This window comes from Stenella coeruleoalba (genome assembly GCF_951394435.1).
Source record: "Stenella coeruleoalba genome assembly, chromosome: 3".
Classification (NCBI taxonomy): domain Eukaryota; kingdom Metazoa; phylum Chordata; class Mammalia; order Artiodactyla; family Delphinidae; genus Stenella; species Stenella coeruleoalba.
This window is the reverse complement of record NC_137148.1, coordinates 136,539,609-136,561,133: the sequence shown is the minus strand read 5'-3', so window position 1 is coordinate 136,561,133 and position 21,525 is coordinate 136,539,609. Positions and strand designations below refer to the sequence as shown.

The 21,525-nt window shown below is 44.7% G+C and overlaps 1 protein-coding gene across 1 annotated transcript in view; it reads left to right on the top strand.

The window, feature by feature from the left end:
* The first annotated feature begins 16,455 nt into the window (after positions 1 to 16,455).
* Positions 16,456 to 21,525, top strand: part of CCNJL (cyclin J like) — a 52,836-nt gene continuing 47,766 nt past the window's right edge. The window contains 5 exon segments of the mRNA XM_079917738.1: positions 16,456 to 17,174; positions 17,176 to 17,220; positions 17,224 to 17,295; positions 17,297 to 17,319; positions 17,698 to 17,812. Of these exon segments, the coding sequence (XP_079773864.1) occupies positions 17,058 to 17,174; positions 17,176 to 17,220; positions 17,224 to 17,295; positions 17,297 to 17,319; positions 17,698 to 17,812 (372 nt within the window). The 5' untranslated portion in view covers positions 16,456 to 17,057.

The following is a 21,525-nucleotide window of genomic DNA, read 5'->3' as shown; positions in this document are numbered from 1 at the left end:
GCCCGTGCGCCATGGCCGCTGAGCCTCCGTGTCCGGAGCCTATGCTCCGCAACGGGAGAGGCCACAACAGTGAGAGGCCCGCGTACCGAATAAAAAAAAAAAAAGGTGTCACTGCAAAGGTGGCACTTGAGTAAAGACCCTCAGATAGTGAGATGCGACTGTCTGAGGGTGCTGAGGGGGAGGGGGAGCATTTCAGGCGGAGGGAACAATAAACGCAAAGGCCTGAGATAGCCGCTCGCAGGGTGCGTGCGTACAGCCAAGGGGCCCCCGTGGCTAGAGAAACAATGGCGGGGTGATCAGGGATGGCATTAAGGGCCATTGACCCGACGTGGGCTTAACATGCAGATGGAGAGCCCCTGGAGTGTTTTGAACAATGGTTTTACATAAATGATGTGCATGTAAACAGGAAATAAATGCAGGCTGCAGGTCCCCCTGCAGAGGTGTTGAACGGGTGAGCCAAATCTGACAGTGTTCTGAAATCGGATTCATAGTGATTAACAAAATAAAGGGAGGGGGGCAGGAAACAGCATCAGAGAAATCCAAGTCCTTGAACCTAGTTAGAACAAATTATAGATAAGAAGTAACCCTGCAGAGCAGGGGAGGGATGTTTTCCCTCTTCTTTTTCTGTCTTGCTCTGCCAGGTCTTTGCGCAGATAAGGTGACATGGAAATCTTAGCAGAATTCTGGGCTGGGAAGGGGGACATCGGAGGGCTGCAGCTGCCCCTCCTCCGCACCCCCCTCCACCCCAGGTCCAGACGCTCCCCTAAATGCTTTACCCACAGCATCTCATTTCCGCTGACTTAATCCTCACAGCAGCCTTATGAGCTGGGGCCTCTCTGCTTCATTACATTTTAAATCAACACCCAGAAAAAGAATTGCCTTCCGCGTTACTCTTTATCCACTTAAAGACAAACACTACCCCTTCACATGGGTTAATTTTGAGACACATTCTCAATACTAGAAATGTCAAAACGTGAACGATAGAATTGAGGCATTTTGGAGTTACCACATCCATTTCAGATAATGAAACTGAGGCTCCCGCAGTTAGAAGTGTAAAACCAGAGACTTGAACATCCAACCCTTGGTTCCAACCCCAGGTCCCTCGTTTAGTAGCGGGCAACCCCATCCACCTAGGTGCTTAGCACAGAAATGTCCTCTACCACAGTGCCGACACAGAGGGTTCGTCTTAATCCTAAATTAGCAGGACCTTGGCAGACGGAGCCTCCTATCACAGTACCCATCTGCTGAGTTTTTGCTCCATGGCCCAGCTCCTGAATTCTGCTGATATGTTTTAATCTTTAAAATATATGTGACTTTGACATTCTACTCATTAACATCTCTATTTGTGTGAACACAGAAATAGTATGTTTTTCTTAGCCAAATCTTTGAATAATATTTAAGTTTGACGGGAAATGGGCCATGGCCTTGGGTACCCAGAACACATTGATGAAGTTGATGCATTTGATTGTGTGCTTCCAATTAGTCAACCACAGCTTTCCTCTCGGCAGATATGGGTAACAGATGAAAAGGTACTTTCTGTGTCAGCATTAATGTATCACTGAAAGCAAGTCAGTGACAATTTGTAAGACGAAGCGTACCCCTAAGAGAAAACCACCGTATCATCAGGCTGAAATCTTCGGAGGGGTAACAAATCTTTATGTATTTAAATCGAAGGATATGTTTGGATGTTGCCCATTATAAATTCTTAGAGTTAGAAAGCAATTATGACTTTTCACTCTGGTGGTAGTGAAGTCCAAAATATACTTTTTATTTATTTATACTCAAGACACATACATATTTGTTAAGTATCATCTTTATCTTGAATTTTATCGCTCTATCTTAAAAGCCATCTCTTGTTTATGGGGATTGAGAGTTAATCACAAGTGCTGGGATAGAGTGTGGTACCGCTATTAATTTTGCCAGGTCTTTTTAGGTTTAAGAGTTCTTTTAGTGTACTTACGATGAATGCTTCTGATAGTAAGAGCTCATGCTTCTTGAGACTTAACAATGTGCCAAGCCCTGTAATAAGTGCTTTATATGCATTGCCTGACTTAATTCCTTCTTATCCAGCTTAGATTTCATGGTCCAATATTATAATCACTTCCTCATACAAATGGCCATAATGTCCTCCCTCTTCTCTCTCCATCATTCTTCCCTAGCAAAACCTTAATCTGGCCAAATCCAACCCTCTTCCTTCTCCATCCACTCATCCGCAACTGAATGTTAAAGAGAACAAACCACTCTGTCAATTGATCTCACTTTAAATTCATGTCCACAGTCTCAAATGGCACAAAATGTAGCCTGGTCATCCTATCAGCTCCCCTCCCAAACCCCCAGCATTCTCAATGAAAAGTTCCTTGGGTGGGAACCAACATGGTTGGTCAAGGAGCCAAGTGATGGAGGGGAAGAGTAGTAGGAGGTGACATCAGGGAGATGCAGGTTCCCAGATCATAAGGGCCTTTGTAGGGCATTCTAAGGACTTGGCTTTTGTGTTGAGTGAGGTGGGAAACCATTGGAAGGTTTTGAACAAAGGAGTAACAAAGTCTGACTTAGATTCTAACAGCATCACTCTGGCTAGTATTTTGAGAAGAGTTTAAAGGGCAAGGACAAAATCAGGGAGACAGGAGATGATTGTCATAACCCAAGAAAGAGATGCTGGTGGCTTGGACCCAGGTGGTTGCAAGGAAGGAGGTTATAAGTGATCTGACTTTTTGATCTATTTTTGAAGGTACAGCCAACAGGGTCTGCCAATGATCTGGATGTGATAGAAAGCGTAGGCTCAATAGGGGCACCAAGGTTTTTGCCTGAGTGATTTTAAGGCTGAAATTGTCCTTTACTGAGATGGGAAATACTGTGGGAGGGGCAGGTTCATGGGTGGGAGTGGGAGGTGAATAAAAGAAGAGTTTGTTTTTGGACACGTTAGTTGGAGATGTCTACTAGACAACTCTATTAGTTTCCTAGGGCTGCTGTAACAGATTACCACATACCTGGTGGCTTAAAACAACAGAAATTGATTCTCTCACGGTTTTGGAAGCCAGACGTCTGAGCTCTAAGTGTCAGCAGGGCCATGTTTCCTCTGAAGGCTCTAGGGAAGAATCTATTCTTTGCATCTTTTAGCTTCTGGGGGCTGATGGCAATTCCTTGACCTGTGGCTGCATTGCCCCAACCTCTGCCTCTTTCGTCTCTTTCGCTCTCTCCTACAGAGGTAGGAGAGAATCAAGGGACCGTGGGGCTGGAAGCCAAGTGTCTTAGTCCATTTGGGCTGCTATAACAAAGTGTCATACATGGTCCAGCAGTTAGGACTCTGCTCTTCCACTGCAGGGGGCGTGAGTTCATCTCTGGTCTGGGAGCTAAGATCCCTCATGTCACGTGGGCAAAAAAAAAAAAGTGCCATAGAACGGGTATCTTATAAACAAGAGAAATTTATACTTCATAGTTCTGGAGGCAGGAAACTTTAGGATCAAGATGCTGGCAGATTTGGTGTCTGGTAAGAGCCCACTTCCTGGTTCATAGATAACCGTCTTCTTGCTGTGTCCTCACATGGTGGAGGGGCAACGATGCTCTCTGGGGTCTCTTCTTTATGGACACTAATCCCATTCATGAGCCTCACCTCCAAATCCCATACTATCAGGGATCAGGTTTCAACATATGAATTTGGGGGTGGGAGACACAACTTCAGTCTGTAGCACCAAGTGAAGATACTGTTACAGAAAGGAAGAAACGATCAATCATATCAGATGATGCAGTAGGAAAAATTAAATTAGGATCGAGTGTTGACCATTGCTTTAGTGAGATGGAGCTCAGAGGAGATTTGGAAAGAGAAGTTTGGGAGGAGAAATAGAGGAAAAACATGGTTGGGGATCATTCGAGAGACAATACGCAGCTGCCACCTTGATGAGCTTGGCTATTAGCTCTAGTAGCTTTCTTCTGGATTCTTTGGCATTTCCTATATATAGGAACAAATTTGAAAACAGTGGTGATGGTTGCACAACAGGGTGAAAGTAATTAATGCCACTGAATTATACACTTTAAAATGGTTGAAAGGATGGTTGAAAGGGCACATTTTACGTTATGTATTTTATCACAAAATTTTCTTAGAAAATAAAAAGAGACACCAGGTGAATAATTGGAGACAGTGAGTAGAGACCACTGTTTTGAGAAGCTCAGTTGTAAAGCAGAGAGAGGTAGCTAAGCGTGGGATTTAAAGTACTTTTTTTTTTTAGCTGGGAGAAGTTATAGCATGTTTGTATACTGATGGGAATGATCCAATAGAGACATTTCATCTGTAATAACAGGAGTGAGGGCAGCAGGAAGGTGAGGAAATATGCTGGGGCAGCTTGTGGAAGTTCCCTTCTGACAGCTTCTATTTTCTCCGTGAGGTAGAAGGAAGGTCATCAGTCAAGAGTGAGGATGGGGACAAAGTGTTGGAGGCTGAGAAAAGGTATGAAGTGGTGGCTTATGAAAGAGAGAGGGGAATGGACTTGGGACTGATGGATCCCCAGACCAGCACAGTAGCATCACCTGGGCATTGTTGGGAATGCAAACGATCGGGCCCACCCCTTCTTATCAGGGATTCAGAAACCCAGGGAGTGGGGCCAGCCATCTGCTTAACAAGCCCTCCAGGTGCATCCACTGCCTGGTCTGATCTGAGAAGGTCCAGTCTACTTCAATATGATATAATAGCTGGGTATTAGCATCCGTAGGAGGTTAGTGCCCCCGAGAGGCTGGTGTAGTGGTTCTGAATGTAGATTCTGGAGCCAAGCTGCCTGGGTTCTGTTCTAATTCTTCCACTTAATTTTGTGATCTTGACCTTGCTGTTCCTCCATGCTCTCATCTTGAAAATGGGGATGATGATGATAGTACCTTATAGGATTGTTATGAGGAAAAAATGACTTATTACATGTAAAGCACTTAAAATTTGTTGTACACCTGAAACTAACACAACATTGTAAATCAATTATACCCCAATAAAATTTTTTTTTTTTAAAGTATGTTTGGGCTTCCCTGGTGGCGCAGTGGTTGAGAGTCCGCCTGCCGATGCAGGGGACACAGGTTCGTGCCCCGGTCCGGGAGGATCCCACATGCCGCAGAGCGGCTGGGCCCGTTAGCCATGGCCGCTGAGCCTGCGCATCCAGAGCCTGTGCTCTGCAATGGGAGAGGCCACAACAGTGAGAGGCCCGCGTACCGCAGGAAAAAAAAAAAGTATGTTTTTAGGATTTTATTTATAATGCACAGATAAAACACAATGTGTTACCAATAACTCTCAGTCGTATTTTAAAATATCCAACAATAAAAGACTGGTTAAATAAATGATTTAGCAACATGAGAGAATATTATGCAGCCACTGAAAATATTACCTTTTTTTGTTTTTTTTTTTTACCTCACTGTGTGGCTTGCAGGATCTCAGTTCCCTGACCAGGGATTGAACCCGGGCCACTGCAGCGAAAGCCCAGAATCCTAACCACTAGGCCACCAGAGAACTCCCTGAAAATATTTTTGAAAGATATTTTTGAGCTATCTCCTGAAAAATGCTCATGAGATAATTTGGGGCTTAGAAGCAGCAGAATACAAAGCTGCATTCAGGTGATTACAACTCCATGATTATATAGTCATTAGGGCTCACAGTGCCCTCTGCATACCACGCATGATATGATTTGGTCTTCATATAACTCTATAAAGGAGCTACCCCTGATTATCCCCATTCTACAAATGGGGTTCAGTAAGTTGCCTGAGATCATCGACTAGAAGGAAGCAAGGTCAAGACTGCAGTCTGGGCGGTCTCTCTCAGAGCCCTGATTTAAGCACTGAGCTGGCGGGAGGTAGAGAGGCCAGGGTCAGGGGAGGGCAAGACATCAAAAATGTCCTGGGTCATGGGATTAAGGTCTCAGGAAATGAGAACTACCACCTTCAGGCGCTCAGACCTAAAACCTTGGGGTCATCTTGATTCCCCTCTTTCACACTCCACATCTGTTCCATCAACAGATCCTGTCGGCTCTGACTTCCAAATATGCTCAGTCTGGCCCCTTCTCACCTCCTCCACCGCCTCCACCTGGAGCCTCTGACCTGGTCTCTCTCTTTTTTTTTTTTTTTACATCTTTATTGGAGTATAATTGCTTTACAATGGTATGTTAGTTTCTGCTTTATAACAAAGTGAATCAGTTATACATATGCATATGTTCCCATATTTCTTCCCTCTTGCATCTCCCTCCCTCCCACCCTCCGTATCCCACCCCTCTAGGTGGTCACAAACCACCGAGCTGATCTCCCTGTGCTATGCGGCTGCTTCCCACTAGCTATCTATTTTACGTTCGGTAGTGTGTATATGTCCATGCCACTCTCTCACTTTGTCCCAGCTTACCCTTCCCCCTCCCCACAACCTCAAGTCCATTCTCTAGTAGGTCTGTGTCTTTATTCCTGTCTTACCCCTAGGTTCTTCTTGACATTTTTTTTTCTTAAATTCCATATAAAGCATACAGTATTTGTCTTTCTCTTTCTGACTTACTTCACTCTGTATGACAGACTCTAGGTCTGTCCACCTCATTACAAATAGCTCAATTTCGTTTCTTTTTATGGCTGAGTAATATTCCATTGTATATATGTGCCACATCTTCTTTATCCATTCATCCGATGATGGACACTTAGGTTGTTTCCATCTCCTGGCTATTGTAAATAGAGCTGCAATGAACATTTTGGTACATGACTCTTTTTGAATTATGGTTTTCTCAGGGTATATGCCCCCCACCTTCCATGTGCCCAGCCCCAGATACCATCACATTGATATCACACAGTTGCCTAATGGTGGTAGGAGAGCGGGGTTGTTCAGGATCTTCAACATATTTTAATCAAGTTTTAATAGTGTTACAAGGAGAATGATACCCGTGTAATCCAAACATGTCAAAATAGAAGATTACCCAGCGCCCTCCCCTAACCCCCAGCCTCAGGCCCCCCAAGCTGAGCAGCTGCTGCCCTAATTCTTGGCTCTTCAAGCCTGGGTCTCTGCACACCTGCAAGCTGTGGAAGCCCCTCATAGAAGGTGACCTCTTGGCATCCCGTGGCCTGAGGAAATCAGCAGCCGGCTGCTGGCGGTGAGGACCTCCTCAGCTTGAGGGTCCTACCGGCAGGCCCCAGCAGGCTTGTCTGGTTGCTTTTTACTGTCCAGTCTCAGTTTCCTTCCTGTTCATTGTCTGTCAGGGGAGGGGCGTCTGGCAGGCTCAGGGGCTTTTAAGTTAATGGCTGCTTTTATTTCCTCCTGGAGTCTGGGGAGCTCTTAGGCTCTTGTTCCATTGTTCCCCACAGACTCCTAGTCAGGCTGGAATGCTCCTTATCACACACCTAGTCCAGCGTTCACAAAATGGGTCTGATGCTGGGGGTGGCCATAAGCATTAAAAAAAAAAAAAAAGAAAGAAAAGGAAAGGAAAAAAAGCCAGTATCTTAAAAATCAGGAGATATCTTGGTTTCCTCTTTCTCTGAGAAATCTAACAAACTGGGAATAATGGACCCAAACTCTGGAGCTGGAACAATCAGAGCAGGACAGCGGGTGCCTCACTTGGGATGCGCCATGAGCTGTCTGGTTCACCGCAATCCTCACCACTCCCTGTTGTCCCCCGGCGCCTCGGCTGCATGGCCCTTGAACATGCTATTAGGAGGTGCTGTTGTCTTCCTCACAGAGAAGAGTACTTCTCTATCCCTGTGTCTCCTTCAGAGTGGGGACTGGGGGTAGGGAAGTTACACAGGAGGGCTGTGAGAGCTTTCTTCCACCCAGCAAGATTCTCTCACGTTGTCTTCCTGACCCCTTGGTCCCCCTGGGTTTGTTTCCCACCCTGGGGATCTAATCCCATCCCCTCCTTTGACAGAGGAGAAACTGAGCCCTGTGGAAGGAGAGCTGCTTGCCAACTCCCCACAGTGAGTTTACACAGCACTTGTTTTACGCTCTAAAGAGCAATGTCCTGGGACTTCCCGGGCGGTCCAGCGGTTAAGACTCCACCCTTCCACTGCAGGGGGCCCGGGTTTGATCCCTGGTCGGGGAACTAGATCCTGTGTGACGCAATGAAGAACCGGCACATGGCAACTAAGACCTGGCACAGCCAAATAAATTAATTAATATTAAAAAAAAAAAAAAGCAATGTCCTAGAAAGGTTCTGGCATGTTTTGAGTGACACATATTAGAGAGTAGTTTGTACTTCCATGTACCTTTCTCCTTTTCATAGTCACAACAGTCTTTTAAGGAAACAGTAGTTCCTCCTTTTTACTACCAGAGAGCATAAGTGTCCAGGGTCTTACAACTTTCTGAGTCTCATTTGAAAACTGGGGATAATGCCTTACCAAGCTGAAGTCTGAGCCAGCTGATTCCTTCAGACTCCATTAGCTCTGCGGCCCATATGTCCCTCATTTATCTATTAATGCAGGAAAACTGTATGGACCACCTCCTTTACATAAGGCACTGTCCTTGTCTTCAAGGAGCCTAAATTGTAATGGTGGGGAGAAGGGGAAATTTTTGCCCCAAGGATTGCCCATGGAGGGGGATAGGTGAGTTCAGATTAAGAATCATAAGGTATAGAATATCTTTGGGAGGAAACATAAAGGGGTGTCTTAGTCTATTCAGGCTACTATAACAAAATACCACAGACTGGGTCATTTATAAACAAGAGGAATTTATTTCTCAGAAGTTCTGGAGGCTGGGAACACAAAGAACAAGGTGCCAGCATGGTCACATTCTAGTGACCTCCTGGTTCATAGCCAGCACCTTCCTGCTGTGTCCTCAACATGGCGGAAGGGGCCAGGGGTCCCTCCAGGGTCTCTTTTATAAGGCACCACCCTCATGACCTAATCGTCTCCCAAAGCCTCCACCTCCTAATAGCATCACCTTGGGGTGTTAGGATTTCAACATATGAATTTAGGAGATGGTGGGGACACAAACATTCAGACCATGGCAATGGGCTTCCTCTGGGGTAGAGTTCAGAGGTACCAGAGGTGGGAGCTGGGCTAGCTCCATTTGCAGGGCCCAGTGCTCAATGAAAACATGGCGCTCCTTGTTCAAAAAGCAGGGAAAAGTGCTGTTAAAGTTATTAAAATATAAAGTTTTTTTCCTTTCTTCTGCCATCTCTCAACTTGTCATTGTTTTATTTGCTATTTAAGGTTCTAAGTAAAGAAAAACTGGGAATTCCCTGGCAGTCCAGTGATTAGGACTCTGTGCTTTCACTGCCAAAGCCCAAGGCGTGGGTTCAGTTCCCGGCCGGGGAACTGAGATCCCACAAACCACATGGCATGACCAAAAATTTAAAAAAAGAAAAGAAAAGAAAAACTTAAATATTACTGTGAGTTTTATCATTCATCTTTATATTGTGCATTGCCACTTTTCAATGCAAAAGTATTTAACTCATATGCAGGATCCCTGAAATCACACAATTCATATTTCACAGTTTTTATGTTCATATGTATTTAGTTTATATAATAGCAGTGGAAATGCTGCACACAACTAATGCAACTTTTAATTTCACTCCTTTTTGCTTTTGTTTTGGGTTTTTTGTTTCTGTTTTCTAATAAAAATTGTATACATTTAAGGTGTACAACATGTGTTTTGACATACATATACATAGAGAAATGATTACTACAGTTGAGCTAATTAACATATCCATCACCCCATCATTGTACATAGTTACCTGTTTTTTGTTTTTGTTGTTGTTGTGTTTTTTTTTTTTTGGCCCCTCCACTTGTGGAATCCTAGTTCCCTGGCCAGGGATGGAACCCGTGTCCCCTGCCTTGGAAGCATGGAGTCTTATCCACTGGGCCACCAGGGAAGTCCCTAAAATGCAGTTTTACTATCTACAGACACTATGCTGTGCATTAGATCCCCAGAACCTACCCATCTTAGAGGACTGCAACTTTGTACCCTTTGACCAACAACTCCCCGTTTTCCCCAGCTCCCCACCCCTGATAACCACTGTTCTACTATCTGCTTCTATGAATTCGAGTCTTTTAGCTTCCACGTGTAAGTGATACCATGCAGTACTTGTCTTTTTGTGTTCGGCTTATTTCACTTAGCTTAATGCCTTGCAGGTTCATCCATGTTGTTATGCATGACAGGATTCCCTTCTTTTTTAAGGCTGAATAATATTCCATTTTGTATATATACTACAATTTCTTTATTCATTCATCCATCAATGGGCACTTAGCCATGTCTTGGTTATTGTGAATATTGTTGCAATGAACTTCTTGAGATGTGCACATCTTATCAATACTCTCTACCTCTGGCTCACTCATGAGTCGGGAAGAGAGGAAAGGAAAAGGAATGACAGGTTGCCCCACCTTTTCCTTTCCTTCTGTGTCATGATACATGATAGCTTAATACAAGGAAGCAACACCAGTAAGAAAGGCTGTGATAGGCTTCCTGGGTCATTCATATTTCTCAGAATGTTATTGCCTTCTGTTATGGGTTAAATTGTGTCCTCCCCCCCAAATATGTTGAAGTCCTAATATTTTATTTGGACACAGGGTCATTCCAGATATAGTTAGTTAAGATGAGATCCTACTGGAGTGGGGTGAGCCCTTAATCCTAGATGGCTGACTACTGTCCTTATAAGAATGTTGTGAAGATAGGGGCAGACAGTGGAGTGATGCAGCCGCAAGCAACGGATTGACGGCCACCACCAGAAGCTCAAAGAGGCAAGGAAGGGTTCTACCCAGAGTCTCAGAGGGAGCATAGCCCCACTGACACCTTGATTTCAGGGTTCTAGCCTCCAGAATTGTGAGAGAATAAATTTCTGTTGTTTTAAACCACCCAGTTTGTGGTATTTTGTTTACAGCAGCCTTTAGGAAATGGTCACACCTTCTTTTTGCATTCAGAGCAAGTCTAGTGCAGTGCAAGTATAGGCTCTCAGGGTTGTCAGTTCCTCCTGCCCTCCAGGTATAGAGGTAACACGCTTACCTTCTACTTCTTTGGATTTCACTAAACTCCCAGGCCTAGGAGGTCCACTAGAATTCCATGCTCATGGGGCAGCAAGGAACAGCAGACACCTATGTCACAGATGTCATCTGCTCCTACGCATGCTCCTCTGTCCTCCTGGACTTTGTTTACAAAACACAGGTTCAAAGACAAAACTCTTAAGAATTTCAAGGTGGTGACAGTAGAACATTAAAGTCAAGCACAAGGCCCTCCTGAGCTTGAGCCTGTACAACTCAACCCAGGAACTGGCCCAGCGAGAGGGAAATTTTTTTTTTTCTTATTCCTTTTGTGCCTTTTTGATCTCATACTATTTTTTAAAATGTATTTATTTATTTATTTTTGGCTGCATTGGATCTTCACTGCTGCATGCAGGCTTTCTCTAGTTGCAGCGAGTGGGAGCTGCTCTTTGTTGTGGTGTGCGGGCTTTCATTGTGGTGGCTTCACTTGTTGGGGCACTTGGGCTCTAGGGTACACAGGCTTCAGTATTTTTGGCATGTGGGCTCCGTAGTTGTGGCTCACAGGCTCTCGAGCGCAGGCTCAGTAGTTGTGGCGCATGGGCTTAGTTGCTGCAAGGCATGTGGGATCTTCCCGGACCAGGGCTCGAACCCGTGTCCCCTGCATTGGCAGGCAGATTCTTAAATTAACCACCGCGCCACCAGGGAAGTCCCCTCATACTATTTTTTTAATTGAAAAAAGTAGTATGGACCAGCTTTATAAATATCCTAGGTTCTGAGTTTTGTTTGCAAAATGCTGCTTTTTAAAAGTCTTCCTGCTGGGGTCTCAGACCTAATCTGTAGAAATATATCTCAAGAATTTCTAATCAAGGATCATAAAGGATTTGGCCAATGTCCTTTAGACTATGTAGAGCACAGAGCTAGAAAGAGGTTAACGGGGTTGACTTGGTTTTTGGTTAAAGACCAAAGTGGTAAACAAGGCTTATGTCTCAAAGTTTATAGCCCAGATGTCTTCCTTCTGTCCCTATAAACTGAGCCAGGCTTCATGCCTTTGGTCCTAAATGGAGCAATGCAAACCATTAAGACCCTAAGGAAATACTACTCAAAGTCTTTGCCTCAGCTTAGGACCTGTAAAGCTGAGTGCCTGAAGAATTTATGTCACTGACCATCCTGCCACCCAGGATATTCACTGCAGTGTGGTTATGGCAGCAAAAGACTGGAAACAACCTAAGTATCCAGCAAAAGAAGACTGGTTACATACATCATGATGGATCCATACTATGGGACTATGGGATAACTGTGCAGCTCTGCAGGCACTGCCATGAAACAACCAAGAGGGAAGAAGAAGGTGCAGAAGGATGCATTCCGTATGCTGCCATTTGTGTAAAGGGGGGAAAGGCATGGGTGTTCATGTTGGTAAGTGTGTGGATCACTTCTGGAAGGAAACACAAGGTGCTGCTTATCCTTGGGGAGGAGAACAAGGCCTAGGACTAGGATGAGAACACGTTCATTTCACCATAAATATATTTTTAATGTGAGAGCTTATAGCCTATGGAAAAAAAAAAAGACAAAGGAAAGTTAAAGTGAGCAGTTTATAATATTAGATTGATTTGTCCTCTGTGGAAGATTGGAAAGTCAGAGAAAAAATTTTTTTTTCTCATTTTATACCTGGTAAAGTTTGAGGTAGGATGGCCTTGCTCTAAATCTTTGGTTCCGAACCTGTGAGCTTCAGAGATTGGAAGTGGGAGGGTGGTAATCAGCTCACAGTAAGCACTTGATACAGTTTTACTTTTTGAGTGAATGAATGAATAAATGAATGGATACTTCTTAGCTTAGTTGGGAATGGAGTGGGTGGGAGAAGTAACTCCAGTTGTGTTGTTCCCCTGCTGTGCACCAGAGGAAGCTTCCTCTGCTGAGGGCACCAACATCATTGCTACCTGCGGACAGGACTCACTACCAAAACCATCAGTGCAACACGTTTTTATCTTTCAGAGACACTGGGAAAATGATAGACTCCTGAGAATGATACAAAAAGGACTGCAGAATACAAATGATGTTTAGTATCTTCTTAAAATACCCTGGTAGAAAAGCCCCAAGATTCTGTCTCCCTCTCACCTATCGGAACTCCAGATATCTGAGAGCTGAAGTTTAGGAAAAGAAGACTCCAAATCAGTGAATAATAAAGGTCTGTCCTCTTTTGGTGTAGCCTGAGAAAGAAATAATACTGCTATGAAGAAACCAAACCAAACCAAAAACAAAACAACACTGTGAATTGTTATTCAATGGAAGGCCACTCCAGTAAATATATCGGTGATTACTTAAAAATAACGTTCACTCTTTTTTCCTTTTTGCGAAAGTAATGCATGTTTCTTATAGAAATTTAGAAAATTCAGATATACTAGAATAAAAAGTTAATTAGAATTACCCATAATCCTACCACTCTGATTACACAGTTAATATTTTTACGGACTTCTTTTTTGTTTCTTTTGTGTTTGTGTGTGAATGTAATATACAATTGGGATCATAATCTAATCTCCTTTTTCACTTAATGTCTTGTGAACATTTTCTTAAGTCATTATTCATTCTCTTAAAAAATGGTAAGAGCCAAATTATTATTTAACCAGTCCCTATTCTAATAGTTCACTATGATAAAAGAGCATTTGTTGATGAAACCCCTTGTAAAAAAATCTTTCGGGGCTTCCCTGGTGGCGCAGGGGTTGCGAGTCCGCCTGCCGATACAGGAGACACGGGTTCGTGCCCTGGTCCACGAGGACCCCACATGCCGCGGAGTGGCTGGGCCCGTGAGCAGATGAGTACAATGATACTTTTTTTTTTTTTTTTTGCGGTACGCGAGCCTCTCACTGTTGTGTCCTCTCCCCTTGCGGAGCACAGGCTCCGGACGCGCAGGCTCAGCGGCCATGGCTCACGGGCCCAGCCGCTCCGCGGCATGTGGGATCCTCCCGGACCGGGGCACGAACCCGTGTCTCCTGCATCGGCAGGCGGACTCGCAACCCCTGCGCCCCAGGGGAGCCCACAATGATACATTTTTAAGGTTTTTGAGTGATATTGTCTTTCAGAAGATGGTATTAATTTATATTCCCACCAACACTATATATTTGTCAATCCTGTGTATTGTGTTCTTAAAAATTCTTGACAAAGATATACCTTGTTTCTAAAACATGTTTAATGTCTTTACTAGTATGAGCATTTAAAAAATGATAATTGTCCATTTGAATTTCTTCTTTCTTTTTAAAAATATTTATTTATTATTTTTGGCTGCATTGGGTCTTAGTTGAGGCACGTGGGATCTTCGTTGTGGCATGTGGGCTTCTCTCTAGTTGTGGTGCAGGGGCTGCAGAGCACGTGGGCTCTGTAGTTTGTGACACACCGGCTCTCTAGTTGAGGTGCTTGGGCTCAGTAGTTGCGGCACACAGGCTTAATTGCCCTGTGGCACGTGAGATCTTAGTTCCCTGACCAGGGATCGAACCTGCGTCCCCTGCATTAGAAGGTGGATTCCTTACCACTGGACCACCAGGGAAGTCCCTGAATTTCTTCTATCATGCATGCCTGTTCATCCTTTTCTGCATTTCAGGTATTAGCGTTTTATAACATGTATTGATTTACAATAGGTCTATATAGTAAGATCAACCTTTACCATGTTTGTTAAAAACATTTTCTCCAATTTGTCATTTTCCCTTTTGGTGATATTTGATGTCTAAGTCTCGCATATTTATTAAAATATATATACTCATCCTGGCCTTTTGTTTCTTCCTATGCCTTAAGCTCTAGGCCTTCTCCTCTGAAATAACCTGCGTTTTCTTTTAGTTCTCTTGTGATTTTTTTTTTTGGGGGGGTGTTGATATTTCTTTGTAGTTCTTTGGGTTTGAAAAAGTTAAATTGTATGTTGGGACCCACCAAATGGAGGTTGCCCCAGTGGCCTGGCCTACATCACAAATCTAAACCTAAATCAGCCTGCACTTATGGGAAACACCTCGCTGTCTAGGAAACCTAACTACACCAATCACAGTCCTCCAGCTCAGTTAAAGCTGGCTCACCTTACCCTAGAAAACAGGACCTCCTAGCCAATCATGCCCTGTTTCCTCGTTGCCTCTTCTAATGCTCTATAAAACTCGCTTTTGCCCCAAATCCCTTGGGAAGAATGTTCACCGCTTGTGAGGCACTACACTCTCCCAATTCATGAATTGTTTTCCCTTAAATAAAGAACATCAAACTCATTACTAAATTGTCTTAGTTTTGTCATTTGACAAGTTCTTATATTTATTTTGATGATGCTTTAAATAAATCCCTAGTTTTACTTTTTTCCCCCAAGGTAACTAATTTCCCCTGCCCAATTTATTGAAGAATTTATCCTTTTCCCCTCAAAAGTGAAATGCCACATTTCTCACACAGTTAATTTTTAAGTATGTAGGATGTTTCTAAACTTTCAATTATTCCACTGATACTTATCCATCCATTCTTCTTTTTTTTTTTTAATCCATCCATTCTTGTGTCAACACCACTGTTTGAATTATAGCTTTGCAATATGTTTTAAGATTTGGCAATATATAGATCTATACCCCATTTTTAAAATATAAAAATCTTAGCGTTTGCCATAGATATTCCTCCATTTGAGTGTTACAAAAAGTGTCATCCCTCCCCCACCCCCATCTACCCACAATCGTTAGAATTTTATTGAGTTAATTTGAGTAAAGTTGATATTTTCACCTATTTCTATTTCTTCAAGCCTTTCTTATTATGTTTAACCTTTATAATTTCTTTATTAAGAGCCTGCACTTATTGTTTATTCTTAGTTTTCACTTTCACAGTAGTTTTTTTTTTAAACTAGATCCTTACTCTATCTACAATTTCCCCTTTCTTCTTTTGCCTTTAATATTTATTTATTTATTTTTGGCTGTGTTGGGTCTTTGTTTCTGTGCGAGAGCTTTCTCTAGTTGCGGCAAGCGGGGGCCACTCTTCATCGCGGTGCGCGGGCCTCTCACTATCGCGGCCTCTCTTGTTGCGGAGCACAGGCTCCACACGCGCAGGCTCAGCAGTTGTGGCTCACGGGCCTAGTTGCTCCGCGGCATGTGGGATCCTCCCAGATCAAGGCTCGAACCCGTGCCCCCTGCATCGGCAGGCAGATTCTCAACCACTGTGCCACCAGGGAAGCCCCTCACAGTAGTTTTTTAAATTTATTTTTTATATTAAAACTTCTCTTTAAGCACCTATTGAAGCTTATTAAAGCTGATTTAAAAATTTTTTTTCCAGGTGGGTACTTGGGTACCAGTCAGAAACCAAAGGCTCTTTAGTGGCAGCTATTTGTTGTTTGTTTTATACTTGGCATGGCGATTATCCCTTTATATGAAGTATCTTATTTAATGATTCAGTATCTCCAGCAGGTTGGTGCAATTTTTATTCCCAATTTACACATGAGGGTTCCAAGCTTACAGAGTCTGAGGAACATGGCAAAAGTCACCCAGTTGCTAGCTGGATTTGAAACAGATCTGTGAACGTCCAGAAGAATCACAAAAACCAATCAATCTTCTGTGCCATCAGAGGAGCTAATTAAAGGGCGTGCCTTTCCGAAAACAATCAACTCAATTAAAAAGACAATGCCTTCCATCCAGCGGGCCCTCCAAAAAGACTGGTTTTCTCCCAATGTAAGGCGTACAATTTATACCTTGCAGGAGCATAAAAAAATATCCGTTGATTTACTGAGCCTCCTTTAGAATCAGGGACTCGTGAATAATCAAGAGCGGAATTTCTGGCGATTTCGTGGGAACTGTCCGTTTGGAAATCCACCTCCCCATTGCAGGGCCGGTTAAAAAAAAAAAAAAGAAATAAAAAAACAACCAGGTGGAACCGACGGGAGGTTGGCTAGAACAGCGCACGCGGGAGAGAGAACTTTCTGGGGGCATTCTGCCCGCGCCCTTCACGAGTGGCGCGCGCAGGTGGCGCCGCGGTGCCGGCGCCGCGGTCCCAGCGCTGCCCGCGTGAGTCCGCGGGGTGCCCAGGAGGCCACCCGGCGCCCACGCGAAGGTGAGAGGAAGCTTTCCACTGAGGCGGGGGAGGAGGGCTGACAGGAAACGCAGCCAGCGCCGGCGAAAGAAAGACACCAGTTCCCAGCCCCCCGCCCCGCGGGGTGCGGGGGCCGGCGGCGCATGCGCGAGGCCCGGCCCCCAATTCCCCCGGCGAGGGAGGAAGGCCCCCGGCGGCCCCGAGGCTGCGAGCCGCGGCGGGACCCGAGCGCACGCAGGGGCGCGGCGGTGGCGGGGGCTAGCCGGGCTACGGAGGCGGCAGTCAAGAGCGTGGAGCGCCCAGCGCTAGGGCCCATCAGCGTGCAGGCACCCCAGGGCACAGCCAGCTCGGCCCTGGGCCGGGGGGGCCTGGCGCCCGCAGCCCTCCACGCCCGGAGAGGGATGCGTGAGTTTCGCCCCGGCTGGAGGGCAGGATGTGGGAGCAGGACAAAGGCTGGGCGGCGGGGGAGGAGTTGGGGACGGCGAGCCGGTGGCCGCTGCCTGAGCCCTGGCCTCTGGAGAGCTAGCGAAGTCGGCAACTTTCTCTGTAACTTTTGCAAAAGGGAAGATAAAAATTCTGCAAGTTGTTGCACAGCTCCAGGTCGCCTCAGGTCCCGCGAATAGAGGGGAGGGGGCACTGCAACCTTCCCGGGATGGGAGGCGACCGCCAGCTCCGCTGAGCGGGACAGGAGGGGGCGCCCGGCAGAGACCCCGGCCGAGGACGAGAGAGGATGGGATGCCGGGGGGCGCGCTACGGCCGCTGAAGTTGCCCGTGTCCACACAGGGTGCGCCCTGAGAGCCCGGTAGCCTCGCGTCGCGGCGCTGTAGACTCGATGATGGATGAGCCGTGGTGGGAAGGGCGTGTCGCCTCGGACGTCCACTGCACCCTGCGCGAGAAGGTCAGTCCGTCCCCGCCCTTGTCACTCGCAGGTCTGGGTATTTAAAGTCCCTTTCGCTCTCGACTCCGTATCCTCAGGTCGCCCTGCGTGGGAACTAGGAACTCTCGGTGCTTTTCTTTCCTCCTGCTCTTAGCCTCCTCCTGGGACAGTCGTGAGGTGAGAAACGAGACTGGAGAGCTTAAATTGGTTTTTCTGCTTAAAAGCCCAGAGTTCTCAGACAACTAAACTGTACCCCTTAAGGTGGTATTTCCCATAGTACTGTCACCCGAGATTATTTTAAAGGGTACGTGAATGAACTTAAAAAAAATAATCATCGTGTATTTACTTTAATGTGCAATTTAAAAACATATATATCGAGCAAGTTCTGCATAGGCTAACTGATGATGATTTTCCATATATTGTAACGATGTAGTTCCTTTTAAAATAAATTTAAGTAAAAGTAGTGACTTTACATAAAGAATAATTAGGTAAATGATAGTATAAGGCATACGTAGTTAATGCCCCACCCCAAATATATCTAGGATGGGACTGAATAAGATTTAAGAAACATTGAAGTAGAGGCTACACAGCACTATTTACAATAGTCAGGACATGGAAGCAACCTAATCGACAGATGAATGGATAAAGAAGACGTGGCACATATATACAATGGAATATTACTCAGCCATAAAAAGAAACGAAATTTGTAGCGAGGTGGATGGACCTAGAGTCTGTCATACAGAGTGAAGTAAGTCAGAAAGAGAAAAACAAATACCGTATGCTAACACGTATATATGGAATCTAAAAAAAAAAAAGAAAAAATGGTTCTGATGAACCTAGGGGCAGGACAGGAATAAAGACGCAGACATAGAGAATGGGCTTGAGGACATGGTGGGGAGGGGGAAGCTGGGGCGAAGTGATAGTAGCATCGACATATATACACTGGTATATATACATATATACCAGATGTAAAATAGATAGCTAGTGGGAAGCAGCCACATAGCACAGGGAGATCAGCTCGGTGCTTTGTGACCACCTAGAGGGGTGGGATAGGGAGGGCGGGAGGGAGACGCGAGAGGGAGGGGATATGGGGATATATGTATATGTATAGCTGATTCACTTTGTTACACAGCAGAAACTAACACACCACTGTAAAGCAATTATACTCCGATAAAGATGTTAAAAAATAATAATAATAAATAAATAAAGGAGAGGCTACAAAACTAAGAGAATGTGGGGAGACAACAAACACTCCCCTGCCAGTTTGCCGCTGGTGGCAGAAGGTGGAGGCACCTGAAATGTGATCTCTGCTTTCCCCTCACCTCAAAGGGAGAAGTGCTGATGGGCTCCCGGAAGGTGGAAGAGTCCAGGTGGCTTAGAGATGTGGCCTGTGTGTCTTGTCTCCTGCCCCTGGGTGGTTTGGGGAACAGGTGTGAAATAAAGGTGTGTCTTGGTTTCCTAGGGCTGCTGGGACAAAGTACCATAAACCTGGGGATTTACACAATAAAAATATGCTCTCTCACAGTTCTGGAGGCTAGAAGTCCAAAATCAAGGTGTTGGCAAGGCCATGCTACTCCTTGGCATTCCTTGGCTCGTGAGGCATCACTCCCATCTCTGTCTCTATTGTCACATGGTGTTCTATCTGTATTTTCTCTCCTTATAAGGACACCTGTCATTGGAATAGGGGCTACTTTAATCCAGTGTGACCTCATCTTAATTTAACTAATTACATCTGACAAGACCCTATTTCCAAATAAGACCACATTTTTAGGTTCTGGGTAGACATGAATTCTGGGGGGGACACCATTCAACCCAGTACAGGGAGGGAGAGGTCTTCTTAGTGGATTAGCTGGCTCCCTACACAAACAGGTCTCATCCAGTGCATTTGCACCCGATGTCTATGGAGTTCTGCTTAAAAAGTCACCAGCTTTTCAGGGTTTTTTCCTCATCAGGGGGTAGCTGTCTTCTAGTAAAATTATTTTTTCTTTTTTCCTGTACCTAGTCTATCTCCATCTTGCATTGCTTGTCCGGGCTGTGGCTTTCCTCTGCTCCCCTTGGTCTTCTTCCCAGAACAGAATGGCCCAAGGTGCAAGCATATTTTAGGCATCTGGAGAAGAAATCCAGGTCTTGGTGTTTCAATTAAAAAGCTGGGGCAGTGGGATGGTGGACCAGGCAGTAAGGTCTTGGTCCTTTTCTGGAGGTGGTGGCTAAATAAATTAGTGAGGGCTGCCGTGGAAATTGGGCTTCCTTGTTCATTGTAGGCTCAAGTGGTTGTTAGTTCTGCTCATAGCTTAGGAGGAATGGCTTTGACCTCATTGGTCCTTTCTAGCAGGAAGGATTTCTGAGAGCAGTATAAACTCAACCAGCTCAACTACCTGAGAATCCTCAACCTTTTGTATATAAGCAAGATTGTTCTAATCTCTCTTCCAGCCACTCAGAGGAGCAGGGCAGGCAGTTCCCCAATAATTGTGCCTCACCCATGCCATAATGCCATATTGGTTCACTGTTAGGCTGCCTACCTTGAAGGAGGACGGGTTTGTCCAGGTTTTTCAGGTTAGAGACAGAAAACTCACTGGGTTGATACTCGGGGTCACCTGTGACTTGAAGCTGGTCTTATTAGGGTAAATCCTGGGTTTCTTTTTTTAATTGAAGTATAGTTGATTTACAATGTTGTGTTAGTTTCTGGTGTACAGGAAAGTGATTCAATTATACATACATATACATATTCTTTTTCATATTCTTTTCTGTTATGGTTTGTTACAAGATATTGAATATAGTTGCCTGTGCTATACTGTAGGACCTTGTTGTTTATCTACGCTATAGGTAATAGTTTGCATCTGCTAATTCCAAACTCCTAATTTATCCTTTCCTCACCCTCTTCCCCCTTTGGTAACCATAAGTTTGTTCTCTGTTTCTGTGAGTCTGTTTCTGTTTTGTAAATAAGTTCATTTGTATCATATTTTAGATTCCACATATAAGTGATATATGGTATTTGCCTTTCTCTTTCTGACTTACTTCTTTTAGTATTATAATCTCTATGTTCATCCATGTTGCTGTAAATGACATTATTTCATTCTTTTTTATGGCCAAGTAGTATTCCATTGTATATATATATCACATCTTCTTCATCCATTCATCTGTTGATGGACATTTAGGTTGCTTCCTTGTCTTGGCTATTGTAAACAGTGCTGCTGTGAACATAGGGGTGCCTGTGTCTTTTCTGTTCATTTCTTTTTTTTAAATTAATTAATATTTTATTTTTGGCTGCGTTGGGTCTTCGTGGCTGCGCACGGGCTTTCTCTGGTTGCTGCAAGCGGGGCTACTCTTCGTTGCTGTGCATAGGCTTCTCGTTGTGGTGGCTTCTCTTGTTGAGGAGCACGGGCTCTAGAGCGCAGGCTCAGTAGTTGTGGCGCATGGGCTTAGTTGCTCCGCGGCATCTGGAATCTTCCCGGACCTGGGATCAAACCCGTGTCCCTTGCATTGGCAGGCAGATTCTTAACGACTGAGCCACCAGGGAAGTACTGCATGTATCTTTTCAAATTAGAATTTTCTCTGGATATATGCCCAGGAGTGGGATTGCTCGATCATGTGGCAACTCTAGTTTAAGTTTTTTGAGGAACCTCCATACTGTTTTCCATAGTGGCTGTACCAATTTACATTCCCACCAACAATGTAGGAGGGTTCCCTTTTCTCTACGCTGGCTTTCCTTGCTTATAATGTCATACTCTTTGTTT